This window comes from Atractosteus spatula, chromosome 3 (assembly GCF_055471065.1).
Source record: "Atractosteus spatula isolate fAtrSpa1 chromosome 3, fAtrSpa1.hap1, whole genome shotgun sequence".
Taxonomy (NCBI): Eukaryota; Metazoa; Chordata; class Actinopteri; order Semionotiformes; family Lepisosteidae; genus Atractosteus; species Atractosteus spatula.
Window position 1 is genome coordinate 69,507,010 of NC_142708.1, and position 19,841 is coordinate 69,526,850.

A 19,841-nucleotide genomic window follows, 5' to 3' on the forward strand; every position below is an offset into this window, starting at 1 on the left:
GTTCAGACAAATCGTTGACCTGAATCTAACAGTTTTTATTGTGCCAGTGGGTAATTGTGGTTTACGGGTTTCAAACTGTCCAGAGATGTAGTAACTACAGCTGATTGAGAGATCCTCATTGCAATGTAGCAAATATTTGACTGCTCTAGTTGCTCCAGTCCTTCAGGATGAAAATATCACCCAAAACGTTGAGCATCCCACAAGACTGGATTTATAAATGTTTTGCTCCACCTGAGGGGCAGGTAAGATCAGTTAATGTGCTAAAGCATCTTGCATTACATTGTTTATCCAATGCATTTGCAGTTTTGTCTGTTCTGTGTTGGAGTTACTCGAAACGCGTTTGAGCAGATCTATGGCAACACTAGAGTGGTTTACTGCTACAATCTATCTTTCTCTAATCATTCCAGACTGCTGCTTTTCAGTTCATCATCCTGCTGAGAACTAGCATTCTTCAGTTAGTTTACAACCCTAGAGGAAAGTCCCTCACTCCCAGTATCGAGTTAGTTGGTGGTTAATTGGTCCAAGGATCTCATCCAGCCACTTCTTGAAAGAGTCCAGGGTACCAGTTTCACCAAAATAGCAGTGTAGTTTGTTCCATGCTCCCACCATCCTTTGGGTAAAGAAGTGCCTTCTGTTCTGGCTCCTAGACGGTTTCTATCTGTGCCCTCTGATTGTTTCAGGTTTAAGTTCAAGTTCCAGCGTCGCCTCAAGTTAAAGATGACATAAAAACGAACGGAGCTGCGACTCTTAGTTGTTCCTAGCAAGTTGAGATTGTAGGCCGTCTCTTACTGATGGGGGTTTATTTATACCCTTTGTTTTCCACTCTTATGTATGTTCCCTTTTTTATGGTTACCTTTTAAAAGGTGCCTACATTCTCCACCTGTGGAGTAGATGCAAATGTTGGTAAAGCCACAATTAAGTAGCTCATTAATTTAAATGATTAAAGTGGATGTGTTGGGGACAGGGCGAGGCTAGGGAGTCCTGCCTTATACAGCCAATGTTCCACACGGCTGGGGTCACCTCTGTTGATAAGGCTGTCATGCACTGGTTAATGAGCTTCTTGAATTGCTGTTTATTTACGAGAATCATTTAACACACTTAGCCCAGCTCTCAAGGTGCTGCCAATATAACAATACTGGACCACAAGCCCTCAAGGCTTACAGACTGGTACCTCTGCTTGAAAAGCTCAGTTACTGACAGCCAACCACAGAAACACTGTACAGGCGTCTCTGCTATAACGCGATAGATGCGTTCCTGTAAGACCTCCCGTTATGCAAAATCGCGCAATAAAACTAACAGGGCTTCGGGGGAAAATAGGGGTAGGGGCATGCCACTCAAAACCTAACAAAAGCTTTACCAAATGTAATAATTATCCTAATAAAAAATGTTAGCACAATATTAACTACGTTAAATTAATCAAATAATGAAATGCTACAGGAAATGTAGGACTTTACCTTGAAAAAAAGTGAAGTTCACCACCTGATATTTTATCACCAGCACGCTTTTAGACACATTCTTGTCACCTTGTCCACTCATATTTACGGCGATGCAGAAGATTTAGTGAAAACAGCATGAAAATTGAGGAGCACTTCCCAATTAGCACTTCCAAAACAAAGCAAGTGGGATAACAGCGCATCACGTGAAGTCCCCCGCGGACCTCCGCGTTCAGCTGTTACTCAGCGACGCAAAACGTCAGGGATGAGATCGCGTATAAACCAACGCGAGTTTCGCGTTATCCCCCTATTTGCCAATCGCGTACGAGCCAATTCGCGGTTTGGAAACTCGCTTTAACAGCAGAGATCACTGTACTTTAATCAGCACCACCGCCTGTCTGCTTCGGGTTGTTTTCCTCTATCTCATCAGTTATCCCATATTAACCAAATCATCTGGGCAATAAATAAACCAGAAGGATTTTTTTTTGTTTCCTTGGTTTTTTTTTGTTGTTCTTTGTCGTAAAATAAACTTACAGGCTTTGAAAAAAAGGGCATTTGTGTGCCAAGTAAAGAGCTGTTTTAAAAGCCCACATAAGACCTGACTGTGGGACGCTGTCAGGAGTTGAAGGAGGAAATCCAAGTTTAGACAACATGATGATTTCGATACGAACACAGGTATCAGGAGAATTTGATCTCCACAGCAGCGTTAAATGGTAAGGTCAATAGCCTGCACCTGTGAGAGCTCGGAAGTAAGGACTGGTCACTACTGGGATGGGAGACCTAGTTTAAAACAGGTGGCTGCTGTAAGGGGTGTTGGTGGGGCAGTAGGTGGCGCTCTTCCTTCTGGACCAGACTGATGACTTTAAAAGAGACATCACAGAGGTCCTGACTATGTGGTCATGACAGCTCCCAGGGTATTGTTCTTGAGAGAAGAAGTGTTCAGCCCGGGGGGTCCTGGCTAAATTCCTCTGGGTTTGTACAAGCTGGTTCACCTGAAGTTTCATCTTAATTGAACCGTTGAAACAGCTTCTGATTTGTCTACCGGTGTAGCAGGAGGCCTGCTGGCGCAGAACAGCTGCCATGCATCACCCATGTCAGTGTAGCACTTCCTCCCATATGCAAAGTGCTATATAAGTGCAAGGAATTATCCCTTAAAGGGGAACTGCAGTCCCAATTTCTCAGACCGGTTATTACTTCCAGTTGCAAAATTAATTTCATTGAAAACTTTTTAGAAATCAAGCACCAAATCGAGAACCTTGTGAAACTACTGGAAGTCGCCATGTTGTCGCAAACCCCTGGGTTCTGACGAATTGTGACGCAATGCAGCCCTTCCTGCTCGCTCGTCACTGTATTGACTATAATGTAATATGGTGTATGAGTGAATAAGTACAGGACGTGCAGCAGACATTTCACCACTGTTATGTTCCAACATGATCTCCTTGCAGTAGTGAGTAGTCTTTTTCAGAACAAAACAGTCTCAAAGCCGAGAGTAATATCTCTGTTGTATTAATAGAGATGTGTTCAGAAGTCTGCTTGTTTACAATGTAATAGAGCCGGTGTATATATAGTTTTGTTACCATACCATACATCTATTTTGCGATGTAAACTGGAGGTTTTACAAGTTACTGTGTACATTTTACATTTATTGTAGTTTGAAGTGCACTCATCAATGCAGATTCTTCCTATCCCCAAAATATAAAAATAGCGTTGCAGTTCTCCTTTAACCTCTGTACTTCTGAGGAGGGTAATCCTACAGGACAGCATTGTGGAAAGCCAAGCAGAATCAGTAACAAGTGCAAATGTAGACTGATACACATACAGCAGCTGAAAGATCTCCAGTCTTCCCTCTGCAAACCACAACTACTATCAATATGCAGTAGTTGCAATATGCATGTCTCTATATAACAGTTCCTCAGCTGTTTTATTTTTGAAAACCACTACAGGAGACCATCCTCTTTGCACTCTTTCTCTCCCTCTTTCAATTCCTACACTCTTCTCCACCTCAGTTCAATTCAATTTATTTTTATATAGCGCCTTTCACAACAAGGTTGCCCCAAGGCCTCAATCTCATCCCCTTTCACTCAGCACTCTCACAGCTCCATATAGTCGGAAAAAAAGGAGCTGTGACTTTCTTAATTTTTTTTGGTGCCCAGATCAGACCAGGAATGGTGCAGCACAATTTCTAGAAAGCAAACTTACAGGCTTTGAACATTTAGAGGCACACAAATGAAGCCGCTGGTGCTGTCAAGGTTAGGGTACTTTTGCACTTATTGACTTATATGACTATGCATGTTTACCAACTGTATAGAATTTAGTTATCTTCAGTGTTAGTTGCTCCTCTGAATGGGTTGCTTGTGTACAAATGCATACAGAACATAGGAGGACACCACTGAGTTCCTTGTCTGAAGATCAGGAACATGCAAATCACACATCTGAAAGCTAACCAGAATGAGGAAGTGGGGCAAAGAGAGAATCATAACATAGCACCCTCAGCTTACAACAGAATCATAGAGTCAGCACAGCAGACACACTGGTGAGTCTATCTTAAAAAGGTTGTATTATTATTATTATTATTATTATTATATGACAATAGCTTTTCAAGGCAGTATTAAGAGGCTACAGTACAAAAGATAGTATTTCACTTCAAAACTGTTATTCTGGAAATTCTGAAACTTAATTCAGAAAAGTTCATTTAAAATCACAGCTGTGCTGTGTCTTGTGAAGAGAAGGGGTTTTACACGGGTCACCTGGAGAGGAAAGCCGTCTCTTCGTGAGCAAAGCTGATTTCCTTAGCGTAACCGCAGGATGGTAATGGCGGGCGTGTGTCCGAAGATGCACGGCTTCGATGCAGACAGTGGACGTGGGACGTTTTTGGAGAGCTGAGACAAGAAGAGTTGGGGAGAGGAAACTGGGGTGGGTGGGCCGGCGCAGGCATCATCCTTTACGGTCCACATCTGTGTTCCCAGATCGGGCTTGTTACCCCTGGGAGACCACTGGGCAGCGATCATGAAGGTCCTTCTCCTGCTGGCGGGTGAGTGTCTGAGACCTGAAGGCTGGGTGGAAATCCTGTCTCCTGCAGGTGAAAGAGCAGAAGGGAGGGAGATAATGAGAATCACTGCACAGGGGACCGACCGGCAGGGTGAAAGGTGGTGGGGAAGTAAAGTGTCTTTTCTTGTGCTCCTCCTGCTCGTGTCTAATCGGAGCCTCAGTCTGGTCTCCATCTTTCATTCAGAGGTTTGCTCTTTTCCATCGCTCTCGTGCTGTGGTTTCCAGCCCTGGCTGTGGGGAGTAGTGTCTCTGCTGCTTTTCATTCAGCTCAGCCCTTAATTTCCAATGCTGATTCATGACTCAGCTGTCCTGCTTGTTTGATAAGACTTTTAAATGTTTAATGTTTAAACAAGTTTAGAGTCCATGTTTTCCCCCACTTCATGCACACAGAACTCCACCTGATTTACATAAATCTCTTAACCAAGGTTCATGCAACTAGTTGTTATGGGAATAAGGTATTGAACATTGACCTGTTTGCACTTACCTCTGACTAAACAGCTCTTACTAACTGGATCAATTGGTGAACAGACCCAGTGTGAATGACTCTCTGTCAGACTCGCCCACGGTGAGCTTTTTAACCAATTGGTCACATTTCAGGCAAGACATTTGAAATTGATCCAAGCTTGATTTTTAATCACAAATCATACTGGACCAGAGTTGGGGGCCCCTTGCTTATGCACTGGTTTAAGGGGTGTTTCTGCTAGGTAGAATGTACTTTGTGGGACTGCTTTGGCAACACTGCTCAGATGAGGCAAATAAAGAGCCGTGTCATTGAATTGAACCAACCGAGAAAGACAGAGGAGGCAGGTGGGTAAGAGGCGGTTATCTGTTCTCTTAGAGGCATCTTTGTCCACAGTGCCACCTCACAGTTTGCACACTGAAGTATCACAGGTAACTGAGACGAGCCTATGAAGTGCTCTTTATAACCTATTATAAAACGCATGATTCAGAATGGACCAGGTATTTATGATCCTATACTGGAATCATGGCGCACAATAACCTTTTGAATTAAGGCTTCCTGAACATTACATGTTAGGCAGTGAGTAAGAGCCAGATAATTGCATGACTTTCTTATTGAAACAATCTTAGTCATGATTTAACAACACGTCATGAAATCAGGACAGCACATTCTGCTGCAGGACATGTCCAGCAGCTCACCAGTGCTGGGGCTCAGGACAGACAGTGCAGAGGCTCTTTTACTGTCGTTTTTTCCCTTTTTTTAGCGCTCTGCAGATATTGAAAAGATGCAAATGCCATATTTAAGCTGAGTTCATTTTAATACCCAGACAGGGCGAAAGAGGAAACTTGAGCTATGCAAAAAACACAAAGGGGAAAAAACAGTTTTGAAATATACTGTTATGTGGAGTGAGACATGTAATAGAAGACCCAGGAGCATGCAAAGTAAATAGGAAGGGAGGGGGTGTTTGTTATATTAATAGAAAGGCAAATACTGGCTTAGTGGCACCAAAATAATGAATAAAATAAACTTTCAGTAGGATGTCATTTCTGATTGTGTGCAGTTCTTCTCATTGCCATTGGAGGGGATACTGGAATCCAATTTTGACTTGTTCCAAGCCTGCTGCCGTAAGCTGTAGCAGATCTCTTGGTATTGCACCAGCCCGGTAGCTAGCTTGTTCGTTATTCATGAGGCTGAGCCAGCTCCCAGGGGAGCTTAGGAGCTCCATTCAGTCTGGTGATCTGCGCAAGATGGCAGCCGCCCTGCGAGCTCCCATTCATTCCTGTTTATTTCTTTATTTCATGTTGTTTTTTGTACTGCTAACTGCACATGCTGTTTGCTCGGTGATCCGATATGACCGACAAACACTTATGGACATATGGGTTGAAGTAGTTCAGGTGGGGAGCTGCGTCAGCATGCGTAGGCTGCAAAGGAACAAGTAATAGATTTATTCCATGCTGAAAAGAGAGGAAAAGAAACAACGTTTCAGCCGTGGAGCCTTCTTCAGGTGTCTTCTGAAGAAGGCTCCACGGCCGAAACGTTGTGTTTTCTTTCTTCTCTTTTCAGCATGGAATAAACCTATTCCTTGTTCCTTATGGACATATGATCGACTATTGGCACAGTTACATTTACACCAATATGAACTGTCGACTATACATAATGCATTGCAGACACCCTTGATATGTAGCAGTTCTATTTATATTGAGTTTTTTAAATTTAATTTTTATTGCACTATTATAATGTAACTTTAACTTATAATTTTGTGATTTTTATTTTTATTTCCCCCCGGTGAGCTCTGAGCAGAAAAGACATTTCATTGCCAGCAATTACTGCTGCACGCTGTATTGTGGTGCATTCGATAAATAAACTTTGATTGGTCCCGCCTACATGTCCAGATATGGAGTGGTCAGGCTCCTTGTTTATTTAAGTATATGGGATTTAGACATAATGTGGCTGTTGCATAATTCTAATTACTTAGTAGTGCTTTGTCCTCCTCTTTTGGGGAGCATTCTTCTCCTGAGGGCACATTGGATTACCCTGGGGTGGGGGTCATCCTGTTGCTTCTCCAAAGGAGTGGCAAATCGGCAGACAACTGTGTCTGTGCAATCCCCACCAACAGAAGTAGAGGTGCTTAACCCAGTGTGCAGTATCTGTACCTGTGAGAGAGAGAGAATACAGTCTAGTGACATGTAGAATTGAACAGAGCATTAACTATGTATGTAGCCGGACTTAAGAAAGGATCGAAGATCCTAAACTTGCCAGGGGAAAAGTATTTTGTTCTTGATTAATCCGGGGAGTGTTATTAAAATATAAATCAAGGTAGGCACATGTACAGTAGGTATTTGATTCCCTATGGAGGGGAATCTTCTTAGTGTTCTTAATCCTCCACTCAACTGTTCACATGAGTCTTCTGGTCTGGATTTCACTGTTGAGCAGCCTGTTGAAGTCCAGTGGGCTGACTTTGCCAGTAACCTTTGAGGACCTTGGATGTGGCTGTATTATAAAGACCTGAGGGGACGATGCTGTAGCTGGGCTCGTGCAGGAGCCTGATGCCTCCCTGTCTCTCTGTGTCTCGACGCCCAGCAGCGCTGCGCTTCTCCGGCCTGGCCGAGCGCCAGTACTTCCTGCACAGCAACGGCTCGGAGTGGGAGGTGGCGCTCGAGCACTGCAGGCTGTGCTTCCAGGACCTGGTGACCGTCACGAGCGACAACATCCCAATCCTGGCCAGGAACCTCACCAACAACACTTGGATCGGGCTCCGCAATGACCTCGACGGGCCCATGGAGTGGACCAACTGGACCAACGGGGACCCGCTCACCTTCCAAAACTGGTACCCGGGCCGGCCCTCAATGAACGATACCAGGGAGGTCTGCATTCACTTCCTGCCCTCCGGGCTGTGGTACGATGAGACCTGTGACCAGCTGTACCCCTACATCTGCTATGAAGGTACAGCAGAGAGAGGGGAGCCAATGTCTCTGTGCACCCTGGGGAATGAGGAGAAGGAGTGGTGTGTTTTGGGGGTTTTATGTTGGTGGCTTTTTTCCCTTAGTAATTAAATGCCCTCTCTACAAGAACGGAATCATATACAATACTATATAACAGTGCACTACAATAGCACTAAATTCTGCTACTGCTAGGATTGATTTCTAGTGACGTGCACAACGTATTGATTGTGCTGTGGTATGAATTAAAACTAATCATACACTTAGTATAGAAAAAACATACTTCATAGCTTAGCTTCCTGCTTAGGAAAGAAGTCGCCTTTTGTATCTTTCCCAAAAGTGATGGCATCTTGCTGATCAAGTAGGAAAGCCTTTGTATCTCCCTCTAATCCACGGAAGTCCAGCTCCAGAAATTAGAGTCGAGACCACTGTTATCACCTCTTTCCCTGCTGGCTGCTGGCTGCCATTGGGTTGTGTTGGGTTGGGAGCTGGAAGAAGCTGGTCCCATCAAAACAACGAGGAGGTGATTTCTGCTGCGAAGCGAGCTTCGATCATGCCTTAAATCTCATTTCTCTCACCTAGTGTTTTCAACAGTTTAAGACTTTCCAGGATTTTAGTTTGTAGTTTTGTATCCAGGTTTCACTTTTATCATAATAATAGAGCCATTTACAGCATTATAGTACAATACAGCTTGTTGTGGTTTGTTAGAGTCTACGTTAGTATCCCACAGTTCACAATGGTTTATAGATATTTATTACAGTGCAAGACAGGTTACTACGGCATTCGAGTATTCATAATACACTGGTTATAGTTCCAGTACTTCCCCATACAGGAACAATTGCAGATGGCCAAAAAATGAAACCCACAGGGTTTTTCTCCAAAAACGCTCTCTGTCTCTCTCCACACAGACCGGTTTTATGGGAATTTGTCGGTGTTCAACATCTCAGAACACAACGCTTCCCTGAGCTGGACTCCTGGGCCTGGAATGATCAACAAGTACAGGGTGGAAGTCATGGGCAACACCAGCCAGGTCCACAACACCACCAACCTGACCCTACAGGTTGGGTCCCTGACCCCGGGGAGCCTGTACAAGTTCCAAGTCTTCCCGGTGAAGTGCGAGCGGGTCCTCAACCCAGAGAACGCGTCCATCTACACAAGTGAGTCCTTGCGCCTGCTGGATTGTGGGTAACAACAGCAAACTCTAAGGGGGGGCGAGAAGGGGCTCTTTAATGAGTGTGGTCAAGATTAAGGCAGAAAGGTCACAAGCACAACGAGCCCCGGTCAGGAAATCCGGGTTCTCAGTAGCTAATTGATCTGAAGATCTCGCCTAGCCGTGTTTTGAAAGCCAGGGCATCAGATTCAGTAAGAGGGCGGATGTGCTTGTTCCAGACCCCCACAACCCTTTGTGTGAGGAAGTGCCTCCTGTTCTTGGTTATTAATGCACTTCCCTGCAGTTTCGCTTGACTTCAGGCTTGAGGATGCTGAAGGCTCAAGTCCCTCCCAGCACCTCCCGTTCTGTCCTCTGTACGAGACTAAAGAGATTTGGTTCCTTTAGCCCATTAGTGCCGCAGGATTTGTGTTCCTTTCCACACTGAGCCCAGTCCTTCCAGGAGTGATTCTCCTCTTGCTGAGAGACTGCAGACCCTCAGCAGCCAAGGCAGCCCCACTGTCTGGCAGCTGATCTCTCCCTCTCTTCGGCAGCGTGTTAACAGGTTGTGTGTTTCTCTGTTGCGGGAGCGGGGTGGCCCCAGCGACCCAGATCTGAGGCATTTGCATGTTTCTGGACGTTATTATGCAAACTCTGGCTCTAGCTCAAGAGGCGAATACATGCAAGAGCACCACCAATAAAAAACATTAACACCAGCTACCCCAGGGGAACCAGGAGATGTGTGTGTGCCTGCTGCCGGTCTATATCACTGCCTCTTTTTCTGTCCCTCCGTCTCTATGTCTGTTGTTTCGGAGTATTACATTAATTACCACTTAATTAATATAGTTGATTGGTAATTAATCACCAATGAATTATCACTATACTGTAAAAAGGCGCCTTCGGATGAGATGTAAAACCAAGGTGTGTCTCAAAAAGAGTAAATGTCCCCCCTGGCCTTTACCAATCATGGCCTCCTACTAATCCCCATCTCTGAACTGGCTTCATCACTCTGCTCTCCTACTGGTGCATTCTGGCTGCCGTCACATCACCCAGGTTGCATTATTATTAATAATAATAATAAAGAGCTGTGAAGTCAGGATTCTTTTTGCCAGATGTGGGAGAATCCTGATAAGGAGCTGTACCCTGGATTCAGACCTGGTCCTGTGGCTTGTCGGTTCTTGCTACTGATTGCACATGTGCAGTTTGCGACGCGAGATTTCTCGTGTTGCAGGGCCTCGTGCCCTCATCTCTCTCTCTCTCTCTCTCTCTCTTTCTCCTCCCCTCCTGCTCTCACGCAGAGCCCGAATGCGTCACAAATCTCACGGTGAGCTCGCAAACGCAGAACCTCATCGCCCTGACGTGGAGCGCCCCCATCGGCAACAGGGCCAAGTACCGAGTGGAGGTGGACAGCGAGGGTGTGACCAATTTCACGGCTCTCTTCACTGACGAAGAGCAGGTCACCGTGCGTAACCTCACCCCTGGGGGGTTCTACGCCTTCCAGGTCATCGCGCTGGTGGCGGACTGCTCCATTGAGGGGGACCCAGTCAACATATCAGCCTTCACCAGTAAGACAGCCTTTCTAGACATGATCGGCAGTAGGCATCGTATTGAGTCCCGGCGGCAGGAAAAGAGAGTCGACGTTCCGCCTAAAGCCACAAGAGGCCGCTCCAAAGCCCTGTGCAAACTTAAAGGACATGGCATGATAAAAAATAACTATTTCATACAGCACCTTTAAAAGTTGCTTCTCAAAGCACACAATAAGAGTAGATAGCGCAATTACAGTAAGGGTTTGGAATGCAGTAGGAAAGCAAAGGGGCAGGTACAGAACCAGTTAAATAAAAGTGCCCAGTGAAGGTGACTCTCTGATATTCTTAAGGGTAGAATTCCAGAGCTTTGGGGTGCAGCAGGAAAAAGTCCTGTCACCCAGATTATGGCCAAGCTATGCAGAGCCTAATAAGTGAGCACGACACCTGACAGGAAGCCAGTGAATGGACTCCAGTACAGGAGTAATGTGATCACTTGCACACGATTTGGTCAGGATTCTGGCTGCCGAATTCTGGACATAATGGAGTTTGTGCAATGTGAATTTAGATACCCCAGGGAGTAGGGCGTTACAGTAATCAATTCGAGACAGCTTTTCTGTAACAGTTGGCGACCACGTAAGACGTAGTCTGACAATATTTCTGAGGTGTAAGAATTATGTATTTACAGTATGTTGCTCATGTGGGTCAAGCGTCAAGCCTGGATCAAATATCCCCCCCAAGTTCTTCAATTTAGATTGAAACTACCATCTACAGATAGGATTACTGTATTGGTTTTACATTGGTAATGGGAGGTGCCGAGAAGCATGACTTCAGTTTTGTCACAGTTTACATGAATGAAATTTTGAGTCATCCTGGTTTTTATGGCAGAGATGGAATTAAACAGATTTGAGTATCATCAGCAAAGAAATTATCTTTTAGTCTGTGTGATCTTAATAGCTGACCAAGTGGGAGCATGTACATGCTGAACAGTAGGGGGCCCAGTATTGAGCCCTGAGGAACACCAAGATTTAATGAGCCCAACCTCAGAACTGAAATCCCCAAAAGAGACAAAATGTCGGCAATTATTAAGGTAAGAGTCGAAGCATTTAAGAACAATGCGCGACACTCCAAACTCATTCTCAAAACGAGAAAGTAAGATGTCACTGTTAACGGTATCAAAAACAGCACTGATGTCAAGGAGAATAAGGATAGAAAGGGAACTAGAATCAGAAGCCATAAGAAGATTGTTAGTGACTTTAGCCAGGCCAGTTTCTGTGCTGTGTAATTGTCTGAAACCAGAACGGAGGGGTTATTTGCAATGAGATGGTTATTTAACTGAATTGTAACAGCACATGCCAACATTTTTAGAAGAAAAGGTAAGTTGGATATAGGGCGAAAATTGTTTAGGTTGTCAAGCGCCATATTATTTTTTGGGGGCACAGGGGTAACCGCAGCTGTTTCAAAGGCTGTTGGTACCACACCAGTACTCAAAGACTCATTTATTATGCTGAGGGCAACAGGGCCCAGAATAGAGAGCCAGGATGAAATCAAAAGCAGGGAGAATGGGATCTAACAGACTGGTGGTGGAGCTTATATATAAAACCAGTTTACTGAGGCATGCAGAGTCAAGCAGAGGGAAACCCGACAGAGGAGAGCCATCGAAACTAGGCCTGCAGAGAGGAGTGTTAAGGGTTCGGTAAGAGGGACCGAACCAGTGAGTGAACCCACTTGCAGGAGCGAACAAAGCCAAGCCGTAATCCAAAAGCAAACCGAAATCGTAGGAACGAGCCGGGAGTCCAGGGGAAGCCAGATATCCGAAAGGGAACGAGTACCGAAGCCAAAGCGTGATCCGAAGTCGTAGTCAGTAGAGCAATCCGATAATCCAGGGGTAGCCAGTGATCCAAAACAGAACGAAAGTAACCAATCCAAGCCGAGATCCGAAAAGCCGAAGTCCAAAGAGAAAAACCGCAAACCGAAAGCCAAGACGAACACAGAGTAGAAGTAGCGCAACCAGGAATCTCGAACGGAAAAACCAATACTGAGCAACGAGGTAGGGAAGGACAGGTGTTTAAGTAGGATGAGACGGGGGTGTGGTGGTGAATGGGAAAACTAATAGGTGAACTGATGGATAGGGGCTACGCCTACTTCTGCCTCCTCCGTTGCCGGGAGGCAGGGATCGTAACAAGGAGGTGTGAAGGTAACGTTGTGAAGAGATTGAGATGCCAGATGTGGACAATCTTGGAGCTAAAACTCTAAAAATGAGTTTCAGAGTTGGGATGAGGCAGGTAATGTGGTGGGGCAGTTTGGCTTCAGCAGTCTGGAGAACAGGTGTCTGGGATTATTATGGTTGTTTGGGATTGTTATGGTTGTTCTCCATGGTACACTGGCATCCCCATTTGAGGAATTAGGAAACAACGCACCTCTTGAGGCAATACTAATTAAATAATTAGTCCTGCTTAAGAGCTTTTCGCCTCAGTTCTCCTCCTGATCAGTTTCCCCATGAGCTGTGCTCATGTGAAAGATTGTCACTGTGTGTCCGTGCGCTGTCGCCTCTCTTCGGAACGTTCTTTTCCCTCCCTGTGCAGGGCCCGGAGCGGTCAGGAACGCCGAAGTCTCGGAAAGCCGAGCGGAATCGGTGAATATCAGCTGGTCGAGGCCTGTTGGGAACAGCTCGAGGTTCAGGGTGGAGGTGCAGGAGGTGCAGGTGCCCTCTCCCAGCCCCTGCTACAAGAATTCCACCATCGTCAGCGATCTGAGTGTGGTCATGAGTGGGCTCACGCCGGGGAGCAAGTACAATTTCACCATCGTGGCGTTCATCCCCAACACCACGCTGGAGGGAGATCCCGTGTGGGTCGTGGGCTACACAGGTGAGTAACACGGGAGGTTCCTTCTCCAGTAACGCACTGCAGTTCACACCCTGATGAACCAAGACACGGCATAGTGGGCACCCAGAGAGCTGTTGTGTCAGAATGTGAGGCGGAGTTATAGGGAGAACAGGTTTCAGATAGAGAGTTCTGAGTCTCTACCCATCGTTACCCTGCCTGCTTCATTCTGTGTATCCTTCTGTCTGGTTAAAATGAGGAAACTACATTTCAGTCGAAAGGGGAGCACCGATCAGCTGAGTATTGACTCAGCTGTCAGCAATTAGCTTGCCTCTCCGAAGTTAGAGGGGCACGCCGAGCAAACATGCCTACAGTCTTTTTGTCTGGGAAAGGTCTGATTCCTTTGGAATTGCCTGTAGAAGGAGGATGGAGCAGAAAGATTAATTCTGTGTTACACGCAGTAATAAAAGCGTCTGGGGTTTGTTTTCCCAGGGTAGATAGCAATATACAAAAGATCCCAGTGAGTAGTGATGTGGCACCCCCAACGTTCACTGTAGAACGAGCACACCAGGGCCTGTGCAGTTCACAGAGCAATGAAACCATACACTGCACTCCCCAGTTATATCAATCCATGTATTTTCTAACCGCTTCATCCAAATCAGGGTGAGGGGGTGCCGGAGCCTATCCCAGGAAGCAACGGACACAAGGCGGGATACACATTGAACAGAACACTGTCCATCACAGAGCACACACAGTGACACAAACACGCACACTCACTGAGCCAGGACCAATTTTCCCAGAAGCCAATTGACCGGAGCACCCAGAGGAAACCCATGGGAACACGGGGAGAACATGCAAACTCCACACAGACAGCACCCCATGTCCAGAATTGAACCCAGGGCCCTAGTGCTGTGAGGCAGCAATGCTCACCCACTGCACCACCTTGCTGCTCACTCCCCACTAAAAGCGCTGTTGAATTTGTTGCCCTTGTGTCTCATGCAGTTCCTGACCCGGTCACCAATGTTAATACGCTCACCACTAGTGACTCAATAACTGTGCTGTGGGGCAAACCGGCAAATGGAAGCTACTACTCCTACGAAGTCACTCTGGATGGCTGCATGGAGTGTGGTGTCAACACCTCATGGTTGAACACCACATTCCAGAACCTGAAATCAGGAAAGAACTACACTATCACCATCTTCACTCATGTCGAAGACTACTCCCTTCCAAGCAATGATGTGAAAACATGGGCGATCACCAGTAAGTTCAGCAATTCCATGGGCGGTGCACCTTCATGTGCACAAGGGGGAACTCATTGAATACATGCAATGTATTCCTTTGGGCCCATATTTCCTTTTACTTTTGTCTGGTATAAGCAGTGTTTTTTTAATCTTCCAGAGCAGCCTGACATCTCCTGGCGATAATCACTCAGCTTTGAGCTTTGACATAAAGTTGACTTGTGCTACTAGACTGCTATTACTTTTGTTACCCAATGCCCAGCGTCAACTCGTTCACAATTACTTTCCTAAATTGCTCCGAGACCGAGGGATTACAATAAATATACGGTCTGTTGTGCTGTTGGAACAGCTGGTGGGCTGAAGCCCTTCTCAAGTGGAGAAGAGGGTTATAGCAGCGGACTCAACCCACTGCCTTGGTGAACACTATTGGATTTTTGCTTCTAGCCCTTAGAAAGTATCTCTTTTCGGGTGTTGCTATGTTCTATAAAAAGACTTTCTGGATCGATCCTTGGCGTTGGCAGGACCTGTAGAGTCAGTAGAGTCTGCAGTGTTAAAGAATGTCATCTTCAACTTTGTTGACCACTTTTATTATTTCCTTTCTTTTGCTGTGTAAAAGGCAAATAACTCTGAGGACTACAGTTCCAGTAGATCGTTTCTACTCGCCTTCATGGGAGACAAGCGCTCCAATCTGGCAGGGCAGGGAAGCAGGGGTTCCAGTACTTGCCATAAAAGAGCACAGGTCGGTGCAGTAACAGCACAGGCTCAATGAACATCCAAAAGCAACTCTAATTAGAAAGGCCCTGAATCACCAGTTCAAGCACCAGTCAATGCAAACAGAAGGTGTCGTTATGAGTTTTCCCTGAGGTCTTGTCTTCATAGATTTTTTTGACTTCCTCTTAGGACCTGTAAAGCCAGGAAACATCACATTTCAGGCCATCAACCTCCACAACGTGTCTCTGACATGGGAGGTGCCCGAAAAACTGCAGGGGGTCCCTGTCCAGTACTGCGTGAACTACAGCACCTCTTTCTGGGGCTACGGGGGTGTAAAGGTGGTGTCCAACAACAGCGCCACGGTGGAGAATCTCATGTCGGGCACCAAGTACATCTTCTCGGTCCAAACCATGGTCAGCGACCTGCCACTGAGCGAAGCCACCATGGGTTCCGTCTACACGGGTACGAGCCACATGGGTGTCTCAGTTGTTCTACAGAGTGGTCACCAATGAGAGGTCAGCCGTTCTCTCACTGCACCTGCTTCTCTGTAGTCCCGTTGAGCAGGGGTTTCCAAATCTGGTCCTGGGGGCCCACATGCGCTCTGCACCCCTTAATTGACTTGGTAACACAATTCACTTCTTAAACATGCTGGAGGTTGCTTTTTGTATTTCATTGGAATGCTAAAATGCCAAGCTGTTGAACAGGAGAAGCAAAACATTCCAATCATGCCACCTTCTAGCTCAATTTTGAACCCCTGCCACAGAGAACGAGCTCTCCGGCTGTGATGTCCCCTTGAACCCCCACACTGCCTGCTGTGATAAGAAAACCCCTTCCCTCTCGAAAGCACTCATCTCACCTGTCTGCTTATGGTGACCCCTTAAATGTTGCAAGACGGGTCTTTCCTGATCAGTCACCCAGATCTCTTCTCCTCCTCCTCCCAGCTCAGATCCCAGCTGCCTAGCAGCTTAATTAAAGAGATAGACTTTTTTCTGGGGGGGGGGATTGAAATAATGTAATTAATGTTGGGGAGAGTGGAGATCTCCTGCTGTAGAAGAGCTGCTTTAATGAGTACTGTCATTCTGGGGTGCCAGTTGGAAGCTCAGCTGAAAGGAGAGCCAGGAGATATTGCTGCATCATGACGGCCCAGTCAGTTTTAAGGGTGGGAGGTGGGGGGAGTTGAGATTTATTTATTTACTTACTTACTTACGTTAAGTTACTACTTACTATCATAAAAGTAAGTTCTAGAGGTTTTGGTTGGGTATTTTGTCCCATTTTGTCTTCAGGGATTTAAGGGAGCTGAAGATCCCATGGAAATTGTTCTATTTTTGGTTCCCTCACCCTTTGTTTGTTTCTGTTAGTGCCCAAAATTAAAAAGATGGGATTGATCATGCAGTGTACCTCAAATAACACCTTGGAGTGTGACAAAGTCCAAAAAGCAGCAATTGAAAAGGTAAGGGTATCTCTCTGCATTTGACCTCTTTTACTATCAGACCTGCCTTTGAATGCAACTGATAACAGGGTTGCTGCTGTGTAGCCTGACTGCGCTGGATTTCAGAAACTGGGCAAGGTCTGAGCCAGGTCTGAAAGGAGATGGGGCAACCTGTGAGGAAAACCAGGTTGCTGCAATACATAGTGGTGGTGGACCTGCAGGGGGCGCTTTCCTTCTTGATCACAGTTTCCCAACACTGTAGGAGGGGCTGTTCTGCAGATGAGATCTTAATGACTAAAGTTAGATCCTTGGTTGCAAGACGTCCAGGCACTGCTCGTTAGAGTAGGGGTGTTCACCCCGGTGTTCTGGCTAAATTCTACCCTGGGTGCGCACAACCTCGCCTACTTAAAGTTCCCACATTATTTCACTTGGTGAGGAACGCTGAGGTGTGACACCCAGGATGGGGATACTGCAGTCCTGCACTGATGGATGAAGTGGGTGCCCTCCTGTGTGTGAAGTGTTTTGGGATCCTTTGAGATGAACAGCTGTACACCCATGGAATAATTTGTATTATTCCTGAAAGGCCGATCAAGTCTCTCGGGGTGCTACCCTTAAACCCCTGCCGAGTGACCATTTTACACTCAGTCGAGAAGACCGTGGCATGATTCTAGATAATAATAATAATTGCTTACACTTATATAGTGCTTTTCTGGACACGCCACTCAAAGTGCTTTACAGGTAATGTAAATCCACCACCACCAGTGTGCAGCCCCACCTGGATGATGCGACGGCAGCCATAGTGCACCAGAACACTCACCACACAGCTATCAGTGGGGAGGAGAGTAATGAAGCCAATTCATAGATGGGGATTATTAGGAGGCCATGATTGGTAAGGGCCAATGGGAAATTTGGCCAGGACGCCAGGGTTACACCCCTACTCTTTTCCAGAAACACCCTGGGATTTTTAATGACCACAGAGAGTCAGGACCTCGGTTTTATGTCTCCTCCAAAGGACGGCACTTGTTTACAGTATAGTGTCCCCATCACTATACTGGGGCATTAGGACCCACACGGACCGCAGGGTGAGCGCCCCCTGCTGGCCCCACTAACACCTCTTCCAGCAGCAACCTTAGTTTTTCCCAGGAGGTCTCCCATCCAGGTACTGACCAGGCTCACACCTGCTGAGCTCCAGTGGGCTGCCAGTTGTGAGTTGCAGAGTGATATGGCTGCTGGCTCATATACAGTCATATACAGATATGGTCTCGACATGGTGTGAAGGGTCTCGGCACGGAGATCAGGGTTTTTTCGAGCACGGCCTCGAAACCATTGGAAACATGTTTGCAAAATGCGGTTTTAATACAGGTCTGATCCTGCAGAAGATCACTTCTGCTCTGGCCTGGACTTTGTCCATGATTGTGTATTTCCTGCTTCTCTCTTGGTGTGCATGCGCAGGTCAGGGAGATGATACAGAGAAAGTTTGGAGACGGTGTGTTTTGGAAGTTGAATTGGCAGAAGAACCCGAATCTGTGACAGAGCGCAGAGAGCTTCTCCAGGTTGGAGCAGTATTCAAACTCGCCTTGTACTTCAAGTAGGCGGCTGCATCAGCATGCACAGGCTGCAAAGGAACAAGTAATGGTTTATCTCCTGCTGAAAAGAGAAGAGAGGAAGCACAACGTTTCGGCTGTGGAGTCTTCTTCGGGTGTCTTCACGTCAGCATTTCTTCTTCACACCCGAAGAAGGCTCCACAGCCGAAACGTTGTGCTTCCTTTCTCCTCTTTTCAGCAGGGGATAAACCTAGCACTTGTTCCTTAAAACTAACATTGTGTGTTTTAATAGCGATATTATTTTGATCGCAACACTGTAGGGCTAACATGCATTCAGCTAAACCGTCTGCAGACTGCGGATCTGCTAAATCATAATTGTGTCTGTAATTCAAACAGGATCCCGGGACATTTTACCACAATTACCACAGCTATCTGGAACGGGATTTTCACAGATCCCTGTCTGAGGAAGAGGACACAGTTGACACATCCAAATCTTGTCTGCAGAAACTGCTTGTCCAGAAGAGCAACAGTTATCTACAAATATGCTTGCACAGCACGGCAATTACTTTGTTCAGATCGATGAAGCACTGAACTGTTTCTTTTTTTTATTTTGGGAGGGGTGAGGTACTGCTGTGTGTCGGGGTGTGGGGGGATAAGTAGTTTATTTCTGTCAACTCAAAGTGCTTAATTCTTTCCCCTTTGGAGCGAAACTGATCCTGAAGGTGGAATATAACCTCTGAGCATTTCGAGGAGAGGAGGGGAATAAAATGTATTTAATTAATGTATTTAGCTCCACCAAAATTCCATGGTGTTCAGTCTGCCTCTGAGATGTTTATTTCTTGAACGTTTTGATGATCTTCTGTGGGGAATTAAATTTTACTTGCGGCAAACCTGTGTCATTATTCGTCTTGCTTTTCTTCCGATGCAGTACTGACCATTCCAGTCAGCTCTCTATTTTGAATTTGTATTTTTTATTTTTGAAAGCCCCGTTTTTTTGCCAGTAATGAGTCGCTACCTGCGAGGATGCTGTCATTGCGTGACAGCTGTTGATTCAGCCAGACTGGCTGATGGAGTGCTCTGCAGGAGACCGCGCCCTGATGGAATGGGTGGCATGTGGCTGCCCAGCCTGCAGGGGTCGCTGTTGGCGTGGTGAGCTGCCCGACGCAGTGGCTGACTCATGTCTGAGTGACGGCTCCCACACTGGACAATGACTCTGCTAATAGTGATGTCACTGCCCCATGCCTGCCAATCCATTTTAGTTTCTGCAATACCAGTGTGCTAAATGCATTGAATAACAGGGAATGTTGTTACTGGCTCAATTGAAAACCTGGGCTCTTGGAGTGTCCCCAGTACTTAGAGAAGGTGGAGGAAGGGAGGCAAGACAGTGACTTGGGCTGGAAAGGTGCCTGCTCCGGTTCTGAACAGCCCGGATTATTCAATATGGGGTCTGGACTGAGGTTGTCTAAAGGGGCTTTGATAAATTAAGCAGTGGCTGTCTGGTTATTCGGAAAAACATGGGTGACCCCAAAATGTTTGTGACAGGACCA

The 19,841-nt window shown here is 46.2% G+C and overlaps 1 protein-coding gene across 2 annotated transcripts; it reads left to right on the top strand.

The window, feature by feature from the left end:
* The first annotated feature begins 3,926 nt into the window (after positions 1-3,926).
* LOC148838508 (receptor-type tyrosine-protein phosphatase eta) lies at positions 3,927-19,184 on the top strand. Of its 2 annotated transcripts, none has more exons than XM_088910746.1 (11): positions 3,927-3,966; positions 4,400-4,464; positions 7,522-7,884; positions 8,789-9,037; positions 10,326-10,592; positions 13,136-13,417; positions 14,375-14,632; positions 15,511-15,783; positions 16,680-16,771; positions 18,203-18,303; positions 18,691-19,184. In XM_088910746.1, exons 2-10 carry the CDS (start codon positions 4,440-4,442, stop codon positions 18,278-18,280), a joined length of 1,887 nt encoding a protein of 628 aa, XP_088766872.1. In that variant the 5' UTR covers positions 3,927-3,966; positions 4,400-4,439; the 3' UTR covers positions 18,281-18,303; positions 18,691-19,184. The 2 variants fall into 2 exon arrangements, with proteins under 2 accessions (XP_088766872.1, XP_088766873.1); XM_088910747.1 differs by having other exon boundaries at positions 7,525-7,884.
* The last annotated feature ends 657 nt before the right edge of the window (positions 19,185-19,841 follow it).